Source organism: Mesoplodon densirostris, chromosome 11 (assembly GCF_025265405.1).
Source record: "Mesoplodon densirostris isolate mMesDen1 chromosome 11, mMesDen1 primary haplotype, whole genome shotgun sequence".
NCBI lineage: Eukaryota > Metazoa > Chordata > Mammalia > Artiodactyla > Ziphiidae > Mesoplodon > Mesoplodon densirostris.
In genome coordinates this window covers 14,649,278-14,674,900 of record NC_082671.1, presented here as the reverse complement: position 1 = coordinate 14,674,900, position 25,623 = coordinate 14,649,278, and the positions used below count along the sequence as shown (strand labels likewise).

General features: G+C 38.9%; 1 protein-coding gene across 3 annotated transcripts; it reads right to left on the bottom strand.

Moving 5' to 3' along the window:
* Nucleotides 1-1,814: 1,814 nt before the first annotated feature.
* Nucleotides 1,815-25,374, bottom strand: MGST1 (microsomal glutathione S-transferase 1). 3 transcript variants are annotated; one of them, XM_060112546.1, is made up of 4 exons: nt 25,300-25,374; nt 18,475-18,622; nt 16,184-16,278; nt 1,815-2,425 (listed from the first exon to the last, which is right to left on the bottom strand). In XM_060112546.1, the coding sequence occupies exons 2-4, from the start codon at nt 18,598-18,600 to the stop codon at nt 2,179-2,181; spliced, it is 468 nt and encodes a 155-aa protein (XP_059968529.1). In that variant the 5' UTR covers nt 18,601-18,622; nt 25,300-25,374; the 3' UTR covers nt 1,815-2,178. The 3 variants fall into 3 exon arrangements, with proteins under 3 accessions (XP_059968529.1, XP_059968528.1, XP_059968531.1); XM_060112545.1 differs by having other exon boundaries at nt 25,268-25,349; XM_060112548.1 differs by having other exon boundaries at nt 18,475-18,615; nt 25,268-25,349.
* Nucleotides 25,375-25,623: the final 249 nt, after the last annotated feature.

The window sequence follows — 25,623 nt, the reverse complement described above, 5'->3', positions numbered from 1 at the left end:
TTTTTCTTAAACATATTCTGCATATATACATAGTTTCTATACCTCTAAGGACATATAATTTAAATATCCTTCCTTTTTCCTGATAGTTGTTAAGTAATGGATATCAAATATTAGTAGCTGAGTGGGTAACCAATAACCACAGTACATTCTGCTACTACTCTGAGAAGCATTACCAGGGAAGTAGAAAATTTATGAGAACAATTACAGAAGTGACAATGGTTAAACAAGTATTTTACACAAAACTCAGCTAACTGAATCTTTGTGCTCAATAGATTACTCAAATAATTTCCATATGGAGGACACTTTATTGTTTAGAATATCTTTTTTTCACATACATAGATCATTTGACCTTCAAAAAATCTCACAAAAGTTTAAGGAAACTACAGATTGGACAGAGTAAGTAGGTTACCCAAATCCAGAGGGTAGGGGGTGTGTGTGTGTGTGTGTGTGTGTGTGTGTGTGTCTGTATGTGTGTGTGTTTATGCAGGCAGATCTAATCCTTAAATTTTGAACTTTTCACTTCTGAGCTCATGATCTTTTCTATTAATTATACCACAAAGCTTTCCTGATATGCAAAGCCACTTTTAACATTAGGAAAAGAAGTGAAAAGAAACTTGTACAGAATTCTCCATAGTCAGTTGTCCAATATGTTTTATGGACTTAAGAGCTGCTCAAATTATGAAACTTAAAATATAAACACAGTGACTTTTCATTTGTGTGGTAAACCTAAATGAACCATTATGAGAGCCACTAAAAGCACTATTTAAGAAATATGTATTAAAATTAAGAGTAATCAAGAGAGAGAAAAACTAATAATATAAATGGCAAGTATAAGAAAAATATCAATATTTTAAAAGTTCATCCTTTATTATAAAGGTTTAAGTACACATAATTCAAGACAAAAAATCTAAATATGTATGGATGTATATAGTGTTTATACATTTGTAAACATATGCTTTATGAATTTTTATGTTTATATATTTATATTTTTATATAGAAACAAAACTGAGCATATTTGATGCTGAATCCATTGGGTGTCCTCCATTGGGAGGACAGGATTTGCACAGTCTCAATTTATCACCCTAAATACGATTACAAAAAGATTGTTTTACAGTGAATAAATCTGGTCGATTCTACCTTACTGAACTGATCACCACTAATGGGACAAACTGACATCATATGTCTATTAATGTGCTATAATCTGAAGAATACAACATTGACAAAAATGTTTAACTTGAATCTAAGAATGAGAAAATAATATACAAAACCAAATCAGATTAAGGATCATTCTATAAAACCACCAGCCTAAACTTCTCAAAAAATGCCAGTCATAAAAGATGAAAAAAATGAAAGAAGTCATCCATTTTATTGAAAACTCAATAGAAATGATAACAAAAGGCAGTGTGATGTTCTTGTTTGATTCCTGGATCAAAAATAAAGCAGTTATAAAAGGCAGTATTGGAAAAATTGAGGAATTTAAATATGAACTGTGTATGTTAAATAAATATTGTATTAGAGTTAAATTTCTTTGGTGTGAGAATGGTATGGTTATTTGGAGACTGCTTTGTACACAGGAGATACATGTTGAAGTATTTAGGAGTGAAGTATCTTAAATGCATGATACAGTATCTGCAGCTTACTTTCAAATTGTTCAGAAAAAACATTGAGTGATAGAGCTAAAGCAAATATGGGGAAATGTTAACAACTGGTAAATCTAGGTGAAAGGCATATAGAAGTTCATTGTACTACTTTTCTACCTGTTTGTAGGTTTGAAACTTTTGAAAATATGTTGGGAAAAATAAAACCAAATGAAATCGTACTTTAAATTCTTTATTTCATACGCCGATTTCAGCAATACTGAAATACAAGTTTAACATACATGTACTTACTCTTTCTAAAGATTTAAAATATGAAATGTTGAATAATGTTACAAATTACAATCAAAATTTAAAACAAAGTACTTTAAGAATAAGACAAAAGAGTTAAAAATTATGTTAAATTTCTAGTGCAAATCTTAAAAAAGAATAAAGGATATTGGTGACATTAATATTCAGACTAGGTTTTCCCTATCTTAATTTCTCTGCTCCCTTCCCACTTAAAATCTTAAAAAGTATTTGTTATAAATTGGAAGTACAGAATTGTTAGAAAATCACTGGATGATGAGTTGTATGATTCTCTTTACAGGTACAACCTACTTCTCAGCAATCTGTAAGCCATTGACAGTGTAACTCCATATCCAAGGAAAAAAGCCAAAGCGCGATTTGGTTGGGGAAGGGGTATCAAATATGCAAGTGTGTGGTAGATTCGTGCTCCAACAAAGAGTCTGAAGTGCAGGATGGCAGTAGAGAGATCTGGACCACTCAAGGAATACAGAAGGCCAATACCAAGAAATGGCACAATATTTTCGAGGTCATTCAAGTGGGCTCTGTGGAAAAAGATGACTTGTAAAACACAAATTTCAAAATCAGCAGAAATATATTCATTTGTCCCTCTCTTCTGAAACTAAATAGAAGTGTTAATGGATCTTAAATATGCAAAGTAAGATTTATTTTATTTCTCTCAAATTCCCTTGCTTCCTTACCCACTTGACTCTTATTTAGAATGTCTCATTATCTTGTTTCTTCTATTGTAGTGTATCTCAGCATACAACAGAGAAGGCTTTTTGCGCTTTCAAGACTATCAAAACTGCATCTATATAATAAAACTCACTCCATTTTTATACATATAAAATACTTTTTCTTCTAAGTTCCATACAACAGCAATTCAAGATTCTTCTTATAAAAACTCTTCTTCCCAAAAGAAGAAAATCCTTTTGGTTATGATCTTTCTTAAGACTCCTCCCTCACTTGTGCTAGTCTGCAAAATGGCTCCTGAGACCACTCTTGCCCATTCACCCAATCCACTAGGTTGCCAAGAATCAATTTACCAATTTAATATCAAGAAATTCATGCTCTCCACATCCATATAATAGAATACATAACTAGTCTTTCAAACATGGAAAAAAATTTAGCCAACCCATCCTAAAATTGCAAAAGGAATTAGTTAGTAGTGATGGAGCAAAGTGCAAAGTATACACAAAATTGATAGACAATAAAGAGAAAGACATATTTCCTTGATTGGAATTTCATACCTCAGCTATAAGAAAACAGAAAGCATGGTTTAGACACAAGTTTTCCTCCAATTCATGGCACCTCTGGCTAGGATTGTGAATACAAGGCACATCTATTATTGACTTGACATTTTTTTAAACTGCTTAATCTTCAAAAACTTGGTACCCCTGTTCAAGTCTCCAGAATTAAAAAACTGCTTAAGAATCTAGACTAGAAATTGAGATTTTGATAGAGCTTATCAGCTATTGATACATATTTCAAAATGAAAAATATTTGTTTTATGTTACTCTCTTTTCTTTTAGCAAAAAATGTAACTATTACAGATTGCCTGCTCAATGATCACCATTCTCCTCCCCTCCTTTCCTTTCTCCTGTTTCCTGTACATTATCCTTTCTCATCACCTTTTTCTTTTGACAAAGATGATGACAACATAAAGGTATGAAGAATGTGACAGTAACCTAGGTAAGTAACAGTTTTGAAAGATTTAAATAAACAACTGCCTGTTCCTGAATAAAAGCCAAGACAGAAAGGTATGGGAGTTCTTGTCCCTTCTCTTTCATGGAACAACCCAAGGGTTACTGAGAGTGAGGTGGGCAAGAAAGGACAGGAATACTATTTTCTACTAAAGAAGAGCCCGCTTCACCAACTACACCAAGGGTATTTGTTTTGGGTCCTTTGAACTCTCCTGCTGGACCACAGATATATCTACACCTCCCATCTTGGCCATGTTACTTTTCTCCTTCACAACATTCTAAAAGGACAGACATTTTAAAGTTGGGAAAGAACCTATAATGGTGAGACCCTGTGGAAATGTGTTTACTTCTAAGCCTGTATTAAGCAATTGGCAAATAGAAGAGAAGAAAGTCAAAGATAATAAGGGGTAAAGAGCTCCAGTGGAGGGAGAGGGAAGGAAGTTCAAAGGCAGGGCTTCCTTGGACCTTACTGGCCCCTCCATTTTTTTCTGGCTTCCCCCCTCTATCTTATTCTCTTTTCAATTCTCTTTCCCTGTCCTTGGCCCTCAAAATGGTCTCAGAGATGGCACTCCTTATTGTCCTAGTAAGGCCTGTTTTCAATGGAGCCTCATAGTCTATGTTAATTTATGCTATTTTATATGCTCTTCTTTTTTAGACCCTGAGCCAGGCACGTGCTTACCCAACTCTCCCAGTCAGCTCCTGCTGTAGTTCAGTATCACCCTTCCACCATAGCCCTTTCTCTGCTCAAACAACAGAACTCATCCTAGAGGGGCAGCTTCCTTCGTTTTCATGTCATTCCTAGACAGCTACCAAAATCTACTACCTGGTGGACATCCATCTTTATGTGTGACCACCTTCTACCGGGGTCTATTTCCCCCTCTCCATCATCCTGTCTTCCTGTTTTCTTTCTCCTTCAGGCAGATGCTCCTTGGGGCAAGCTTGCTCTGGGCTGACCTTCCCATCAACCCTGCTCTGTGCTTATGATGCACCAGTCACACCTTCCTAGTCAGATCAGAACCACTTGGATCTCAGCATCGCCCTGACCTAGACCAGAGTTGCTAGACATCTTTGAGAATTATCAGGGGATGGCCAACTACAAAAGGAGCTTCACACCAGGCTTGCTGACTCCCTTCTCTTACCCAAAGTTCTTCATGCTCAGCATACAGCAGCAGTATGTCCAAATTCCCACAAAGAAATTTTCCCAAATTGACGTGATCTCTCCTCTCCTTCTCCTCAAGCCCTAACATTGTTCAGCTTCTTCCTTTATGAAATATTCCTAAATACCCTAGGAACTAATACCCTGTACCTCACCACTTAACATCTAATGGGAGACTGCTTTATATCATTCTCTAAGTACTACATGAATGTTGGTCTTATTTTTGGGGGAAAAGTTATAAACGCCCTCAAGGGCAGGAACCCAGTCTTAAAGCTATTTTATAGCACTCCAATAAAAGAAGTGACAGTGAGACACACACAGTAATCTCCCAATAAATGCTTCCTTCATGCACTGGGGCCAGAAGGGAAGTCATCTGGCTCAAATCCTAGCCCATGCTCCAATTCCTTGAAGAATCCCCAGTGAGTATCACCTGGACTCCACTGAACAGTTTCAGTGAAGGGGTATTCTCTACCTTTGAACATAGCCTATTCTAAACATCTCTCCTCTTCCTAAATACCACCCTCCTTTTCCTCTTTTGAATGCTACTCTGTATTTCTCCAGCTGCCCTGATTACCGTACAACTTTCTTTTTACCTTGTTGTAGGGAACACATTTGGTCTTGAATTCTTTCTAGAATGAGATGGGATAGGATTAAATAAATGCATAATGTAAAAGGTTTTCTAATCATCACTGATTTCTGTCTGCCCAGAATATAAATAACTAACTTTAGGCTACTTATCTTGACATTTCAACACATATTACTTTATATTTTTAATTAAGTGTTCCATATGTGTAGAATGTATTAATTTTCTCACTATTGCATACCTGAAAGCATAATTTTCACTTCCTTTGTAGCCAAGTTCTGTCCCTGTCACTGAAATATGCTAATAGAAATAACGTGATAATTACATGTGGGAGTAATGAAAAAGAAAAATTCTAGGTTAAAAATGGAAAGTGGAGATTCTGGAAACTCTTTCTCTGAAATGTATCTCCAAAAGAGATTTGTTAGTAGGAAATTTTTTGATGGGACTGATCCGATCTAACGGGATGCCTTGTCTTTCCTGGACACTCTCTTTCTTGCCTCACTGAAAAGCCAGTGTCTGAGCGCCAGGAGGCGCTGGACACACAGTGGCTGCACCTCCTCGAGGACACTGACTCCTTTCACAGCTAAGGTCAATCATTCTCACTAAATTTTATTTGTTGTTCACAACCTGATGAGAAGATCAGCTTAGATAAGGGCTTTCTCCTTTAGAAATACAATCCCATGGGCAAGGAGAGATAGAAGTAGGGGCTGGGAAGGGAGAGTGGGGAGGAATCTAAAAATCCCCAAATAAAATATCTGTTGCTAAGTTTTCATAGGTGAGACTTACTTTGATCTTCCTTTCAAACTTACTAATGCTACTAAAGGTCTAACTGTTGTCACTTTCAAGTTCTGGGCAATTTTATGAGCATAGGATCATGATTAGCATCATGTATTTGATTACCTTCCCTAAAAGGGATGCACAAAAAGGATGAGACAAAGCTTTAAACTGCTTACTTTCTCTTTAGTGGTTTTGATAACTCCACAAAGCTTTATTCACCTTTTCTAATTTTTATTCTTTTTCATCATAACACATATAATTTTCCTCTGATACTGTTTGAAATTTTCACATTGATTCTTTGAGAGATTCCTAAGACTATTTTAGATCCATATTCTTGACACAATCCATTTTAAAACTGGCCACTTTAATCAGTAGGACTGCTGAATTAACAAATATATAACTAAGTGAAGGAGAAGTTAAATTTTTATTCTAACTATCTAGCATAGACTTCCTCTTAGAAAAAGCCATTCTTGCTTGATAAATAATTTGAGATTAAACTTTTGCATAAATAAAAAAATTAAGTTTCGGTACTGGAGGAGCGGAGAAGTACATGGGGTAAAAGAATAGCCTGCACAATGGTGTAATGATGACCATTTTGTGAGGTGAAGAGGGCACAATGCAACTTCCCCAGGGAAAGGATGCTGAAGAACAGAGCACTGTAACATACAACTTGAAATGTTTGTGTTGCCATACTGTAAACTGCACCTTGATTTAGTCAGGTCTATTTTTATCACATTTTAAACTTGATTTGTTGAGAGAGTTGAGGAAAGAACCAAGTTTACATCAGCCTAACAAAATGCAGAATATGGAAACATGCACAAATGCAGGATTGCAGACTGAGTTAATCTTGAGACTATATACCATAAGGGAATCTGCAGAAATCTTGGGAGGGGCTTCAGACTTTCCAGGAAGTCAAAAGTGATGATGCAAATATGATCTAGATTCCAAAGGGATTTGATGCTGCAGCAGATACGTGAATTACAGAAGTAAAATTTTTTTCTTGCAGTCCCCATTTCATTATCTATTTATACTCACCAAATTGAAGAAGTGTAGTCAAATATATTCATGATGTTTCATATCTTAACTATTCATCACAAAACTAAATATCTAAATGTTTAAGTATGGCTATGAAAACTCTTCACTGCTTCTTTAATTTTATATAATTTTGCTTATTCCGTGAAATGTGTCTAGAATTGTACTACAGTTTAGATGAGCATTAGAAAATACTAAATGAAGATGGTACATAACTTTAATGTTTCACATGTTAGAAAAAGGTAACTAATGGATTGGCAATGGAATCTCAATATAAAAAATTTTGCGGTGGGGAGAAGGTCGGCCAAGATGGTGACATAAAGGGCTCCTGAACTCCCCTCTTTCCACAGATACACCAAATGGACAGTTACACATGGAGCAATTACCTCTGAAAGAAATCCAGAAACTAGCTGAGCAACTTCTACCCCATTGAGAGAATGAGAAAATACCCACATCGAAATGGATAAGGAAAGGCTGAGGAAAATCTTCCTATAAGCCCCACCCCCAGAACAGCACCATACAGTTGGAAGGGTATTCTCAACTCCCAGCTTCTCCCTGAGGAGAAAAGGTTTAGACCTCATATTTAGTGCCCCAACCTTTAAGACTTTCACCCAAAAACAGGCTCCCACCAAAACACTTAACTCTGTAAGTCAGTGAGGATTGCATTTTGGAGACCCAAAGGACTATAGCAAACAAAAGCAAAGTTGTTAACAGGTGCATGAGACTTGTAGCTATTCCCCCAGGACTCAGCACAGAAGGAACGGGCAAAAATGCCCACCTCTCAGTCTTTCCCAGATAGAGATCCACCTGCATACTTTAAAAACTGCTACCTAAAGATCAAGCTTCCAGTTAGCCTGCATCTAGGGTCTGGCTTTGATCCTTCCTAGGAAAGCCAGTAGACACCTCCTCCATTTTCTCCTTCTAGCCCAAAACAAGTTGCCAGTATCTCCCCAGAAGGAGCTTACACACATCTGTACCTCAGCTTTTATGGCTGCAGCCCAAGTGATGGGTCTCTAGATCACCTGGCTCTGACAGCCAATAGTGCTACCATTCACAAGTCCCACAGGAATACAGCAAACAAAGAATCAGTTCTCAACAAGCACAAGCACTTGCTTCAGCTACCCCCACCCCCAAGGCTCAGTGAAGAGGGAGCAGGCAAAAATGTCCATCTTCCAGTCTTTCCCTAAAAGGCATTCATCTGTATACTTTAAAGCTGCTGCTGAGGGTCAAGCTTCTAATTCAGTATGCATCTAGGGGCTGGCTATAATCCTCCTCAGAGCCTGGAGAAGTCAGAAGACACATCCCTCACCTTCTCCCTCTAGCCCACTCCAAGTTGCCAGTATCTCCTTGGAAGGAGCTTGTATGCACTTCTGGCACCCCAACTTTTGCAGCTACTACTGAAGGTACAGGCTCCTGGATTGCTTGGCTCTGATAGCCAATGGGTCTTGCATTCATGACTTCCACAGGACTATAGCAAACAAGGAAGCAGTTTCTTAATAGGTATAAGAGCTCTCCCCACAGCTATACACCTGAGCCCAGGAAAAATGCCCAAATCCCAGTTTCTCTCTGGAAGGGGCTTAACTACCTACTTTCCCAGCTGTTGTTTGAGAGTCCAGTTTCCAATCAGCTTGCAGCTAGCTGCTGACTGTGATCCTCCTCTTTGGAACACTTGAAAAGTCTTGGCACACACTCAAAAACTGGGAGCCAGTAGAAAAAAAGAAGGCAGCTTGGACAATCACAAAGGTTTGAGAGACAACCAGAAGCTCAAGCTAATTGACAAGGTTCATCTCCCACATGAGACCACTCTGTCAAGACTGGGAGTGGTGGTTGTTTTATCTAATGCACAGAAACCAACACAGAGAATAAAGAAAAATAAAGAAACAGAGAAATATGTTCCAAACAAAAGAACAAGATAAATCTACAGAAACAGATCTTACTGAAACAGAGATAAGTGATTTACCTGATGGAAATAATGGTCATAAGATGCTCATCAAGGTCAGGAGAGCAATGCATGAGCAAAGAAATAGAAAATATTTTTAAAGTAACAAACAGAAATAGAAAATATTTTTTTTTTTTTTTTTTTTTTTTTTTTTGCGGTATGCGGGCCTCTCACTGTTGTGGCCTCCCCCGTTGCGGAGCACAGGCTCTGGACGCGCAGGCTCCGGACGCGCAGGCTCAGCGGCCATGGCTCACGGGCCCAGCCGCTCCGCGGCATATGGGATCCTCCCAGACCGGGGCACGAACCCGTATCCCCTGCATCGGCAGGCGGACTCTCAACCACTTGCGCCACCAGGGAGGCCCAGAAAATATTTTTAAAGTAACAAACAGAAATCACAGAGCTGAAGAATATGACTGAATTTAAAAAATTCAATAAAGGAGGTCACAGCAGATTAGATCAAGCAGAATAAAGGTTCAGCAAACTTGAAGACAGTGCAGCAGAATTCATCCATCAGAGAAACAAAGAGAAAAAATAATGAAAAAGAGTGACAATAGCTTAAAGAACTTATGGAAAACCCTCAAAAAGACCAATATATGCATTATAGAGGCACCAGAAGTATGAGACTGAAAAGGGGGCAGAAACTTACCCAAAGAAGTAATGGCTGAAAATGTTCCTAATCTGAAGAAAGAAATAGACATTCAGCTACAAAAACCTCAGAAAGTACCAAAACAGATGAATCCAAAGAGACCCACACTGAGACACATTATAATTAACTTATCAAAAGTTAAAGACAAGGAGAGAAGCTTAAAAGCAGCAAGAGAAAAGCAACTTGTTTCATACAAGGGAACCCACGTAAGATTATTAGCAGATTTTTTTATCAGAAATTTTGCAAGCCAGAGAGAGTGGGATGATATATTCAAAGTTCTGTAAGAAAAAACTACCAACTAAGAATACACTACACAACAAAGTTATCCTTCAGAATTGAAGGAGAGATAGAGTTTTCCAGACAAACAAAAGCTAAAGGAGTTTATCACCACAAGACCAGCCCTATAAAAAAGTGTTCAAGTTCTTCAAGTTGAAACTGAAGGACACTAAAGAGGAAAACATGAAAGTATAAAATTCACTTGTAAAAGTAAACATATAGTTAAAGTCAAAATACTCTAATGTAATGGTGGTGGTTAAATCACCTATAACTCTAGTATAAAGATTAAAAGACAAAAGTATTAAAAATAACTGTAACTACAATAATTTGTCAGTGGATACACAAAATAACAAGTTGAAAATTGTGACATCAAAAACATAAAATGTGGGGGGAGGAGTGTAAAAATGTAGAGCATTTGTATGCATTCAAAGCTAAGTTGTTATCAACTTAAAAAACAGACTATTATAAACACAAGATGTTTTATGTAAGACTCAGGGTGACCACAAAGTAAAAACTTACAGTAGATACACAAAAGATAAAGAGAAAGCAATCAAAGCTTACCATTAGAGAAAATCATCAAATTACAAAGGAAGAGAGAAACAAAGGAACAAAGGCATTCCAAAACAACCAGAAAAAAATTAACAAAATGGCAATAAGTACATAGCTATCAGTAATTACTTTAAATGAAAATGGGCTAAATTGTCCAATCAAAAGACACAGAATGATTGAATAGATAAAAATAAAACAAGACCTAACAACATGTTGCCTATAAAGAGACTAATTTCATCTTTAAGGACACACATACACTCAAGTGAAGGGATGGAAAAAGATACTCCATGCAAATGGAAGCCATAAGAAAGCTAAGTAGCTATACTTATATCAGGCAAAACAGACTTTAAGCCTAAGACTGTAACAAGAGACAAACAAGGTCATTATATAATGGTAGAGTGGGTCAATTCATCAAGAGGGTATAACACTGGTAAATATTTAAGCACCCAACATAGGACACCTAAATATATAAAGCAAATATTAACAGATCTGAAGGAGAAAGAACAATACCATAATTGTAGAGGACTTCAATATCCCAATTTCAACAGTGGAATAGACCATCCAGAAAGAAAATCAATAAGGGAACATTGAACTTAAACTATACTTTAGATCAGATGGACCTAAAAAGACATTTACAGAACTTTACATCCAAAAGCCAAGAATACACATTCTTCCCAAGAACACATGGAACATTATCCAGGACAGATCGTGTGTTAGGCCAAAAAGCAAGCCTTAATAAATTTAAGAAGTGTGAAATCATATCAAGCATCTATTCCAACCACAACAGTATGATACTAAAGGTCAACTATAAAAAAAAGAAAAAAGAAAAAACCTGGAAAATTCACAAATGTGGAGATTATAAACAACATGCTACTAAACAACCAATGGGTCAAAGAAAAAATCAAGAGAAATCAAAAAATGTCTTGAGACAAAGACAGAAACAGAATATACCAAAATTCATGGAATGCAGCAAAAACAGTTCTAAAAGGGAAGCTTATACAAGTGATAAATACCTACATTAAGAAAAAAGAAAGATCTCAAATAAGCAACCTAACTTTACACCTCACAAAACTAAAAAAAGAAAAGCAAACTAAGCCCAAAATTAGTAAAAGGAAAGAAATAACAAAGATCAGAGTAGAAATAAATGAAATAGACTAAAAAGACAGTAAAAAGATCAAAGAAACTAAGAGCTGATTTTTTTTGAAAAGGTAAAATAAATGAACCTTTAGCAAGACTTACCAAGAAAAAAAGGGAGAGGACTCAAATAAAATTAGAATTAAAAAAGAAGGCATTCAAACTGATACTACAAAAATACAAAGGTCAAAATAGACTCATGAACAAGTATACACCAACAAATTGGACAACCTAGAAGAAATGGTTACATTCTTAGTAAAATACAAACTACCAAGACTGAATCATGAGGAAATAGAAAATCTAGACAGACCAATTACTAGTAGGAAGATTGAATCAGTAATTAAAGACCTCCCAACAAAGAAATCCAGAACCAGACAGCTTCACTGGTGAATTCTACAAAACACCCTAAGAAGAATTAAAACCGATCCTTCTCAAACTCTTCCAAAAAATAAAAGAGGAGGGAACATTTACAAACTCATTTTACAAATCCAGTATTACCCTGATATCCCAGTTTGATAAGGACACTACAAGAAAAGAAAATTACAGGCCAATATCCCTGATGAACATAGAGGCAAAAATCCCCAACAAAATATTAGCAAAACAAATTAAACAGTTTAATTGAAAGGATCAAAAGGATCATACTCCATTATCAAGTGAGATTTATTCCAGGGATGCAAGGATGGTTCAACGTCTGCAAATCAATCTGTGTGATACTCCACATTAACAAAATGAAAAATAAAAATCTTCTCAGGGGCTTCCCTGGTGGCACAGTGGTTGAGAATCTGCCTGCCAATGCAGGGGACATGGGTTTGAGCCCTGGTCTGGGAAGATCCCACATGCCACGGAGCAACTGGGCCCATGAGCCACAACTACTGAGCCTGCACATCTGGAGCCTGTGCTCGGCAACAAGAGAGGCTGCGACAGTGAGAGGCCCGCACACGGCGATGAAGAGTGGCCCCCACGTGCCGCAACTAGAGAAAGCCCTTGCACAGAAACGAAGACCCAACACAGCCAAAAATAAATAAATTAATTCATTTTAAAAAATCTTCTCAATAGAAGCAGAAAAAGCATTTGACAACCCAAAATCCTTTCATGATAAAAACTCACAACAAACTGGTTATAGATGGAATGTACTTCAATGTAATAAAGGCTATATATAACAAGTCCACAGTTAACATGATACTCAATGGTGAAAAGCCAAAAATTTTTCCTCTAAGATCAGGAACAAGACAAGGATGCCCATTCTCATCACTTTTATTCAACATAGTACTGGAAATCCTAGTCAGAGCAATTAATCAAGAAAAAGAAATAGTCATCCAAAACAGAAAGAAAGAAGTAAAACTGTCTCTATTTGTAGATGATATGATATTATATCAAAAACACTCACCTAATTCCACCAAAAACTGTTAGAAGTAATAAATGAATTCAGTATAGTCTCAGGATATGAAATCAATATACAAAAATATTATGTTGGAGAATATCAAAGCCAAATTCTTGCTCAAATTTCAATAAAAGTACAATGAAAAAAATCAGTTGCATTTCTATACACTAACAATGAACTATCAGAAAGAGAAACTTAAAAAACAATTCCATTTAAAATAGCAGCAAAAAGAATAAAATACTTAGAAATTAATTTAAACAAAGAGGTGAAAGATCTATACACTGAAAACTATAAGACACTGATGAAAGAAATAAAAGATATAAATAAATGAAAAGATATTCTCTGCTCATAGATTGGAAGAATTAATATTAATATTGCTAAAATGTCCACACTACCCAAAGCAATCTACAGATTTAATGTACTCCCTTTCAAAATCCCAGTGGCATTTTTATCTTATTTTTTATTTTATTTATTTTTTTATTTTTTTGCGATACGTGGGCCTCTCACTGTTGTGGCCTCCCCCACTGCAGAGCACAGGCTCCGGACGCACAGGCCCAGCGGCCACGGCTCACAGACCCAGCCGCTCCGCGGCATGCGGGATCCTCCCAGACCGGGGCACGAACGTGCGTCCCCTGCATCAGCAGGAGGACTCTCAACCACTGCGCCACCAGGGAAGCCCCCCAGTGGCATTTTTAGAGAACTTTTTTAAAATTCCAAACTTTGTGTGAAACCACAAATGACCCTGAATATCCAAAGCAATCTTGAGAAATAAAAACAAAGTTTGAGGCATCATACTTCCTGATTTCAAACTACATTAAAAAAAACTATAGTAATCCAGGCAGTATTGCATTGGCGTAAAAGCAGACACATTGATCAAAGGAACAGAATAGAGAGTCCAGAAATAAACCCATACATATATAGTCAATTTTTTACAAAGGAGCCAAGAATACACAATAGGGAAGGACAGCCTCTGCAATAAACTGTGTCAGGAAAACTACATTTCCACAAGCAAAAGAATGAAACTGGACCCTATCTTACACCATACACAAAAATCAACTCAAAATGGATTAAAAACTTGAACATAAGACCTGAAACCATAAAACTTCTAGAAGGAAAAGATAGTCGGTAAGCTCTTTGACATTGGCCTTAGCAAAGATTTTTTAGATTTGACACCAAAAGCAAAGACAACAAAAGCAAAAACAAACAAATGAGACTACATCAAATCAAAAAGCTTCTGCTCAGCAAAAGAAACCATCAACAAAATTGAAAGGCAACTTATGGAATGGGAGAAAATATTTGCAAACCACATATCTGATAAGGGCTTATACTCAAAATATATAAGGAACTCATACAATTCCATAGCCCAAAACAAATAAACAAACAAGTAAAAATAACCCAATTAAAAAAGGGGACCCAATTAGCCATTTTTCCAAAGAAGACATCCAACTGGCCAAGAGGTACATGAAAGGTGCTCAACATCACCAATCATCCTAAATCAAAATGAGTTATCACATTATACCTGTTAGGATGGCTACTGTGAAAAGGACAAGAGATAGAAAATGCTTGCCAGGATGTGGAGAAAAGGGAACTCTTCCACACTGTTGTAGGGAATGTAAACTGGTACAACCACTATGGAAAACAGTATGGAAGGTCCTCAAACAATTAAAAAGAGAACTACCATTATCCCAAAGAGATGTCTGCACTCCCATATTCATTGCAGCATTATTCACAACAGCCAAGACATGGAAACAACCTAACCATACACACACACACACACAAAGGAATATTATTCAGCCTTAAAAAAAAAGGAAATCCTGTCATTTGGATGAAACTGGAGGGCATTAGGCTAAATGAAATAATTAAGACAGAGAAAGACAAATATTATATGGTATTACTTATACATGGAATCTACCAAAAGGAAAAAAAATCCAATTCATAGAAACAGAAAGTAGTGGTAGCCAGGGGACTAGGTGTTGGGGGAAATATGGAGAGGTTGATAAAAAGATATGAACCGTCAGTCATAAGATGAACAAGGTCTGAGGATCTAAAGTATAACATGCTGACTATGGTTGATAACACTGTATTGTGTTATTGTATAACTGAAAGTTGCTATAGGAGTAGAAATTAAATGTTCTCATCAAAAAAGAAAGGAGGGGAGATGAAATATGTGAGGTGATGGATGTGTGAATTAACTCAATAGAGGGAATCCTTTCACAACATATACATATATCAAATGACATTGTACACTTCAACATCTTACAATTTTATTTGTCAATAATACCTCTGTAAAGATGAAAAAAAGTTTGCAATTTACAGGACTTTATGACAAGGATTAAGAAATATACTCCAGGGCTTCCCTGGTGGCGCAGTGGTTGAGAGTCCGCCTGCCGATGCAGGGGACACGGGTTTCTGCTCCGGTCCGGAAAGACCCCACATGCCGTGGAGCGGCTGGGCCCGTGAGCCATGGCCGCTGAGCCTGCGCGTCTGGAGCTTGTGCTCCGCAACAGGAGAGGCCACAACAGTGAGAGGCCTGCGTACCGCAAAAAAAAAGAAAAAAAGAAAAAAAAAAGAAATATACTCCAGAACCAGAATTCAATGTGCTTTTAAAATAAGTATATTCCTGGTATTATTAGGAAACTGTGTAGATGGTATCTTGGCTTACTGCTTTTCATTGTTTATTGCATTCTCAGTATATTAAACATAATGTCTACAAAGAAGAGAGAGAGAGAGAGAGATTGGAAAGGGAGAGATTTCCCAAGTTCATATTTTGAATCTTATGCGAAAATACCTAGTTCTTCAACCTTTTATACAAGCTGACAGTTTCACCTCTGGAGAAAGATGACAAAAACTGCAAGAATCTACCATCCTCATTTCACCTCCTACCTGTCATTACTTTTGATAAATCCCTACACAGAACAAAGTCATTAACCCCAACAAAGTGCACAGAAAAGCTAAATTCGAAATATGTGCAATCACGGTGATAGATCGCTAATTTTCTATAATTATATGGACTAGGTAAAAGGATTGACTTTTCTTCCTTCTTTCTTCAAGACCCCAACATCCTCACTTAACTCTGGTACCAAAATTCTTTGATCAAGTAAATCATTTCAGGAGACAGTGGGTTCACCTTCGTACACGTTCCACTCTGTCATCTGTCCGAAGATACTTCTTGGCATTCTCTCCTTTACCAAAGCCTGCGCAGTCTTCTGGGTTGGCAAAAACCTATTCCAAATAACGAGGAAAAAACCTATTTCAAATGCCAAGTAACATGGGGGTAACTCTATCTGATAAGTTATTTACATTTTAATGGAAGGAAATACAGGCATCCAAGTTGGCCATTATGAAAAAAAAGTGGGAGCAATAGATCAAACCCAGGGGTAGCAGAAAGCATCTCTTCTTAAAATCTGAATTTTTATTCACAGTGTAAAGAAAATTTTAAGAGAAGCATAAATAAGAATGTAAATAAAAACCAATGTATAAAAATAGTGAAAAGGAAGCAAAAATGGAAAAAAAGAGCATAATTCAAAGTCCTCATTGACTATTACGGTGAACTGGCATTTTTTTACAGTAATGTTGATGCACTTGCCCTCAAGAGTATTAATATTTCTAACTGGTTGGCTCATATGAAAGTCATAAGTTTACTTGCCAAGGATATCAGAGAACAGGCATGCAGCATAAAACAGTGAGGGGCAGGAAAAGTATTTTGTACTTGGTTAGGATATGTGTGCCTCTTTTCTTTTTCTGAATTAACTAGAAGTTGGTGTTGAACAATACAGTGAAATATAAGAAGTTGAATCACATTCCTATACACACCAAGTACATGTTCTCGGGCATATTTCATGTATTCCTTCCTGCCATTATTATGATGTTTGAAATGATTTCCCCATTCCCTGAAACTTGAAACACGCATTGAAAAATATTTAAGTATGTCCCAGTATTTAATAATATATAATAAAGAAAAACACGAACTCTAAAATTAGCCTTAATTTAAGCTGAGGAACCTCATAAATATTATAATATTTTTCTTAACATAACATGAGCATTTATTTCAGGTAAAGATGTTGAGGAGAACTGGTGGGCAGCAGTGTGATACAGTATCAGCTCTTGAGGTCAGATCTGTCTGTCTTGTTCTTAAATAATTGCCTGGCCCACAGTGGATGTTCAATAAATATATTTTGAATAAGTAAATAAAGGTATTACAACGTAAAGTGCATGAGATTTTCATTTAAACCAATCTGAATTTGAATCTCAGCCTCACCCCTTATTGGTGTGTAACCTTGGGAAAGCTACTTAATCTCTCTAACTTGTATTTCCTCATCTGTAAAATGGGAACAGTAATGCTCGTCTCACATGATAATGCTAAAAATTATGTAAAATGCTTCCATGATCTGACACACACAAAGAGTGTCATGGCTCCTAACATATATCACTGGCACTCCACAGATTGGAATTCCCTTCTCCTTTTAAGACAAGCAACATTTCTGCTATCCTTGGTGCCATGACCTTTCTAGAGGACAGTGTGGATCTGGTGGTAGCAGCCACTTTAGAGCCTGCTGCTCTAACACCTTGCCCCATTAGAGAGTTAAACATGTGGCTATGTGCCCCCATTAAAATGCAAATATCCCTGGGAAGAAATGACACCTCAAGACAGTAATGAGGAAATACCTTAGGAAGGACTGTGACTTCTAGATAAAAGCAAGGCTCTGGAGGACAAAAACTCAGGACAGGGACTAAAAGAGAAACGATGGTTTCCAGAAAGAAGCTGCTGAATAGGCACAGGGACCACACCAATGAAAAGCACTTAACTTTGTCGATGTACCTTTGCTTTACCCCCATCACTGTTGTCATAAACCCTGCCTGAATATAGGTTATGTGTTTCAAAAACTTTCTACCACCTTCCCCAAGCCTCCAGTTTTAAAAAAATCATTCTTATCATGATGGGTAGAAATATTATCCACTTAAGAATTCATAACCACACAAAATTCAAATGCCTTATCCCAATCATAAGAGGTTCTGCTGATAATAAGAACTTTAATTCTGTCCCCAAAGGCATATCCTTGACCTGTAACAGAGCTGAAAACACCAGTTCACTGTCTAGAAAATGACTATTTTCTAAACTCTAGTAGGCAAAATTAACTTCAAAATCACAAAAAGTTTCCTTGAAAACTTTGATACTCCAGAAATCTCATATGCTAAGTGGCATGACAAAAGGTAAAAGCTACAATGAAAAAACTATTTACTAGTTTCTAGGAAAAAGCACCCATTCCATAAATATATCAGAACCACCTGCACCAAATGATTGCATACTTCATTTTCAGTATTAGACAATATGCCACTGGGCTTTACAAAAAATAATTTAAGAAAATTGCTTTCCAGAATCTCAACTCTTAAAAGAAAATATTGCCTCCAATGTCTTACCTTTCTTGTCAGTCTATAGAATGCAGTTGCAGTACTCATAAACATCATTTTTGAAAGAACAATCGTTGTGTAGGAGGCAAAGGCCATAAATACTTCATTCTCCATTAGCTGCGTGAGCTCGACCATTGTTTCAATTTTGGTCTGGAATCTTAAAAAAAAATTAGACAAGATAGGAAAAAGCAGACAGAAATACCCCAAATAACTTGACGGTCACTTGATGTGCTTATACTGCAGCATTAACCACACTGTTCTTAAAGATATCTTGGGTTATTTGAAGAAGAAATAATCAGTTAGGTTTTTTTTTAATTCCAAAATTAATACTATTATGGTTTTTTCTAGTTCTATATCATTAAGTTTGAAGACATCAAACAAGTACTGAGTGAAAATGAAAATGCAGGGGGTATTAGAAGCAAAAATAAACAGGCAAACTGCTCTAAAGATAGAAATAAAATCATATTTTGGGGGGCTTCCCTGGTGGCGCAGTGGTTGCAAGTCCACCTGCCGATGCAGGGGACACGGGTTCGTGCCCCGGTCCGGGAGGATCCCACATGCCGCGGAGTGGCTAGGCCCGTGAGCCATGGCCGCTGAGCCTGCGCGTCCGGAGCCTGTGCTCCGCAAGGGGAGAGACCCCGACAGTGATAGGTCCGCGTACCGCAAAAAAAAAAAAAATCATATTTTTGCATCAAGATGAGCCACAAGTTGGACACACACAAAAACAGAATCCATGGATCTCTTCAGAAACATCAAACTACGTACACTGTATTTAGCATCATTAATGTTTGATTAGAAATGCTTAAGTTCCAACATATGTCCTCCTTTACAAGCTCAACTTAACAGCCTTTTGTCCTTTCAGTCGTATTCAAGATCTCAGACTCCAGGATTCTAATTCCAGTCACACCATTTTGCTATTAACCTTGGTGGAGAGACTTAGCCTCTGTGAAACTGAATTTCTTCATTTATAAGACAGGAATAGTAACACCTCCTAACTTAGTGGGTTGTTGTCAGGGTTTAATTGAGGTAACATGTGGAACATACCTAGCACAGTGCCTGGCCCATGAAAACCCCCAATAAAGTTTATCATCTCCCGATCACAATCATCGCTGTCATCAAGACCATGGTCATCATTCCCATCAACACAAATGAAGAGGGTGAAGCAGCGTAATGGAAACATAAAACAACAGGCTTGCAAATGCAAGGTGAAAAATTGGCATTTATGATGCTTTTGTAGAAGGCACAAGGGGAGGAGGATTAACTTTACGGAAGTCTTCAGGTCGCTTCACATTCCATATTTACTTCCACCTAAAAGCGGTCAGGAGTAAACTGAAGGGAACTCCCTGAGTCTGGTGTCGGAAGTATAACCAGCAAAGTGCCCAGGAAGGAGACAGAGGCACACACGGGTGATGCTGAAGTCCAAGTGGGTAGAAACTTAGGGTAAAGCTGAAATTCCGCACTATCTGAGAGTCATTCTTTTTAACCTCTTCTGTTCTATTATCAGCCCCACTATCTACATCTTCTATGTCTTCTACATAAACAAATATCTTTTCTCATACCCAAGCTTAAACGCTATTTTACAGGCTTAGCATGGAGTGTTGTCTCTTGTAGACATATCTGTTCCTGCCTTTAAAACTCAACCCCTGCACGCAACCTAGAGTGATCATTCTGATCAATCTATCCATCTACCAATAATCTGTAAACCTGTATATCTTTCTATGCTCTGCTACTGGTCATATAGTTGTCTGTATGTTACTGTTGAATGGGACATAAATCACATATATAATACATATATATTTAATTTTATAAGACTTGGCTACACATCCAATTATACCATGTACTTTACCTTAGCATTACCTTACATAATTTTCATAACCATAAAATTATAATTCTCATAAGTATCTCTATTCTACATATGAATGAAATGGAAATTTGAGATACTTAGCAGCCATGCTGGGACAGAAACCCAGGTCTCTCCTACTAGAGAATGGACTTGAGGACACGGGGAGGGGGAAGGGTAAGCTGGCACGAAGTGAGAGAGTGGCACGGACATATATACACTACCAAACGTAAAATAGATAGCTAGTGGGAAGCAGCTGCATGGCACAGGGAGATCAGCTCGGTGCTTTGTGACCACCTAGAGGGGTGGGAGGGAGGGAGACGCAAGAGGGAAGAGGTATGGGAACATATGTATATGTATAACTAATTCACTTTGTTAGAAAGCAGAAACTAACACACCATTGTAAAGCAATTATACTCCAATAAAGATGTAAAAAAAAACCAAAACCCCAGGTCTCTGACCTCACATCTTGTATACCAACCACACTGCACTGTCTCCTTCAAGAGCGTGCAGACTGCTTAATTCCGATTCAACGAACATTGACTGAGTGCCTACCCTGCAGCTGGCAGTGCTAGCACCCCTTCCATCTGTTATCTTCCTTCCTTTTCCAATTATGCTACAAGTTAAGTATTACTCCCATTTGGCAATAAAAAACCCAAAGCTTCCTAAGCAACCCCTATTTTAAAAGGTAGGCTAAAAATATACTCCTTGGATTCAGACACATAGAAATGTACAGTTGACCCCTGTATAACACGGGTTTGTACTGTGTGGGTCCACTTATATTTGGATTTTTTCAATACTAAGTACCAGCATGTTAAACAATTAGCAGCTGGTTGAATCTTCAGATGCAGAACCATGGATACAGAGGAACCGAGTATAAGGAGGGGGCGACTGTTCAGTCATACGTGGATTTTCGACTGTGTGGAAGGCCGGCCCCCCTAACCCCTGCATTGTTCAAGGGTCAACCGTATGTAGTTTAAATACACACACACACACACAGTAGCAAATTAACCCACCTCCAACAGTCAGTAGTCTTAAAAGCAAGTATGTTAGATAGATTCTGCCAGCTAAAAATATCACTCACCATCTGATTCTACAAGCATGAAGTCACTAGCCAGTGCAGTCGCTGACCTTTAACACACCCTGAAAGGAGTTCAGGGCGGATCAGGAATGAGGCCCTGTGTGCACTGGGAAAAAGTGGCAGAAGAGGCCTTCAGAGAGTTAGATATTTTCAGGAGAAATTTTTATGAGCCCAATTTTTTGTATATTCTCATACCTAGAAAAGCACTAACATCATTAATGGAGATACCCATTCCTCATAACCAGCAGCAAACTTCTACTAAGATGTGCGTTTGATTGCACATACCCCCTTCACCAAAATCATATATATACTGATACCCGCACCTCTTCAGAGCAGTTTCTCAAGAGATACAGTCCTCAGAAAGCCCCAACTAAGGCTGAACTCCCAGCTCTCACGTTATGTGTTTTTTTCAGTTGACGTTTCTCAGTGCAAAATAATACTTTTAGCAACATTTAATGTCTCTGCTCTTGTTCTAGGATGGCAGGGGGTGGGGGAGTCATGAATAAACTGCACTCTCCTTCAGCATGCAGGTCGAGTAATTAGCTTAATAAGGAATCCCTAAGTCTTATGCCTCCGGACAGAGATATGAAGAAACACAGCAGAGGTGTTAATTTTTTTAAAACTTAAGAAAACTTTATCAAGTAGGAAATGCTGCTATTCAACCATAATTTTAAAAGTCAAACAGTTTCCGTACGTCCCCACCAATGGTCTCAGAATGAAGTGTATTTAGCAACTAGAGGATGGTTTTCTCTCAGTGAAAATGGGTATAGAAAGAAGAGAGAAAAAGTAGAAGACCTCCAGACCTGTCGGTGGGAAAACAACACAAAGACATGAGCAGTTGGAGGCAAAGGTCAGTGGGAGGCTTTTTCTCTAAATGTGAACAACACACAAAGTGTACTTTACACAGAGAGTTTCTCAATCACCAAAATGTGCCTTAGCTCAAGTCTGTGGCTTTGGGAGCAGGCCAATACTGAGCTTCTGGAATCACACACTATGGGTCCACAAATCGCCTCTCGGGATCAACATAGTCCACTCCCAGCACATCTGAGGGTGGGGTAAGGAGAGTTAAAGATAAGGCATTAAGAAATAGGAGTCGGGCTTCCTTGGTGGCACAGTGGTTGAGAGTCCGCTTGTCGATGCAGGGGACACGGGTTCGTGCCCCGGTCCGGGAGGATCCCACATGTCGCGGAGCGGCTGGGCCCGTGAGCCATGGCCGCTGAGCCTGCGCGTCCGGAGCCTGTGCTCCGCAACGGGAGAGGCCACAACAGTAAGAGGCCCGCGTACCGCAAAAAAAAAAAAAAAAAAGAAAAGAAATAGGAGTCATTTATAGCACAAAATTAGGTGGTGCTGATCTAGACTTCCTTTCTTGAAACTAATTTGTCAGTAAGTTGCCTTGAACCTGCATCATGCCCAGGCACTGCACTCTAAAAATAGTTATTGGAAACTTTGTACATGAAAGGTCACCAGGAGGGAGGAGAGCAGTACAGTAGTAATAATACTTCGGAGGGTAAAGTGTTCAGTTATTTGAGTAGTCTAGGAACGCAGCAGAAATAATCTAAGAAAGGTAAGCAGAGCAAAACATGAAACTTGGTGATGAGTTATACAAAATAAATGATTCCAACGATGTATTCTGTCTGGACAGTGTATTGTTCCTTGTATTGTCCAGCATTGGTTGGCACAGTGGAGAATATCTCTACCTGTATCGCCAGAGAGGGGGGCTCAGTCCCCTAATGTGGAGGTGATGCCTTTACAAAGGACAAAGAGCTGCGTGTCGAGCTCACACAGACTGTGCAACTAGACGGTGGTCCAGGTGGATGCAACTCTGCCACTTACCCACTGCGATTAATTTACCTTACCTGTAAAAATGAGGTTAATAATACTTCCTATCTCACAGGACTCTTGTGAGCATTAAGTGAATGAAGTATAAAGTGCTTAGAAAGGCAGTGGGACCCAGTAAGTGCTCTACAAGTATTTGGTAAATAAATAAGTGCTGTTCTAGGCACTGAGGATACCATTTTAGAGATTTCAAACGCCATCACATTACCTCACTTGAGAATCTGGAGAACTCTAAGGTACTCAGAGCAAATATTTGTCTCTCCCTTTAACATATGAGGAAACTGAGGCCCAGAGAGGTAGAATGAGCAATTGACCCAAATTCACAGTGGAGGGCCCGAGACTGGAACCCAGTTTTCTCAAGTGTTGAACTTGTGGGCTATCTACCATCCAGGCTAAACATTCTAGACTTCCCTGGCCTTCTGGGGGCCGCCTCCTGTCAAATCCCCTTCCTGTCTTGTCCCCTGCACCCCACAGAATTCCACCCCTGCTCCCTTAGTGTCTATCACAGTTGAGTGATAGATACTACCAACTGAGAAATATTCCTCTTCTCTTTATAGGCCCTTAGCCAAAAAGAGCAAAGTTCGCTTATCTATAGCAGCCTTTCTACATCAATATTGTGCAACACACAGTATGTGAGCACGCATTCCCAGGGCCATGACTCTGCAATTTTAGACTTTTTAAAGCAACAGAACAGTACCCATGAGACAAAGAAAAAAGATAATTCAGTGGTTTCATTGCTGTTTATGAGTTCTAGAATTTACTGAATAGACTGAGGTGACTGCAGACAAGGCCTCCAAGTTTTAGGGCCCAGGTGTTGGGAGGAAAATGCTTCTGGCTCTGGCGGGGGAGGTGGGGGGAGGCCGTTACCAAGGGCCTATGCTGACCTTTTCTGGACTCAGCGATTAAGAAACTCCACTCTCAAACAAAGCCTCAGAAAAACTGTCCTTGTCTGCCACAGAGAGTAATATTCAAATTTGGACCGATTTGCCATTTTTCAAGATGAACAAAGATGGTCAACACACATAGGCCTCTTATTTTGGAAAAAGCAGAAGACAGTCAAACTCAATACCAGCCTAACTCCCAGGGGATGCAAAAGGTGTGTCTAGTTTTCATAGCAGGCTAGGGATCTGAGAACACTGGGCTAGACTGGGTTAAAGCCTGTTAGCTGGAGACCTGGAGAAGTTTCCAAGGCCGTTCAACAATGTTTGATTACAGCCCACTTGGCACGTTCTTGGGGAGTTAACAGCCAGAGGAAAAAGGAGAAAATAAATGTGGTGCCCGGACTGCTAAGAGGCCTTGGGACTATTTCAAAGGAAGCAGGGAGATGGAATCTGCATGCAGCCTGGTCCCCACCACCCCAGTCCAGCAATAGCAGTAACAGCTGAGGCCTCAACTCCCAAAGAAGGCTTCCTTTCCCCTTTACTCCTTCCACATGGCTTTTGCCTCCAGACTGGGGGGCTGAGAATCCTCCCAGGGCTCCAGTCAGCAGACTCTACCAATCTCCAATTCATCTAGTAGGGTCTAATTCATGTCCTCCTCCACTTTGTTAATTATTATTATTTTTTAACTTGCTAATGTTTCTGTGGCTCATCAAAGCAAACCAAGAGAACCAAGTCCTGTCTTTCAGGAGGTACAGAGGCCAGTTTGTCCTTGAACTCAGAGCCGCTGCAGGATTTTACACCCTTAGGATGAACAGAAGTTGCTTAAACTGCAGCCACTTTCTAGATTACTATTACTTGCACGTACTTTTTATTCCCCAAAAGTTCAAGGGGGCCCTTTCAAAGCGGATGCTGCCTTGGTCTGAGAAGACAAAGTGGGTCAATCATCACTTAAACACAAAAAGACTTAATTCTCTCAAGTTTTAGTCCTGGAGCTTGACAATTTACCTGCAAGGGGGACAGGAATGAAACTCCTTTTTAAAAGCGATGGACTGAAAAGCAAACACATAGCAGCTACATGGAACAAAGAAGCTTCAGGTCGGCAGAGACCCTCAAGCCTACACACCTGCCACCCCGGTCCCCTTCCCGCCGCTTCCCTCTCCTTACCCGTCGCTTACACACCCCTCCCGGGCACGTACTGTGAATCCGAGCAGGAGAAAGACAGCGACCTGGTCCCAGAGGCGGGTCGCGCAGGCGCTCGGTGACTTTCATTGCGAGGGCGGGCGGGTGGGAGGCAGGCGCCACGCCCCCTCTGGTTAATTTCCTCAGAACTTGCTCTCGGGCGCCGAAAGCACGACTTCCAACCTCGCCAAGACCCTCCCCTAAATCGCCTGATTTTTCTCCCCCTGGTCTCAACCCCCCGCCCACCGGTTCTCCTCTCTGAACCCTTCTTTTTGGCGCCGGCGGAAAGTCTCCTCCCGAAAGGCCATTTCCCCTCTGCAGCGCCTCGGGACGTTAGCCAT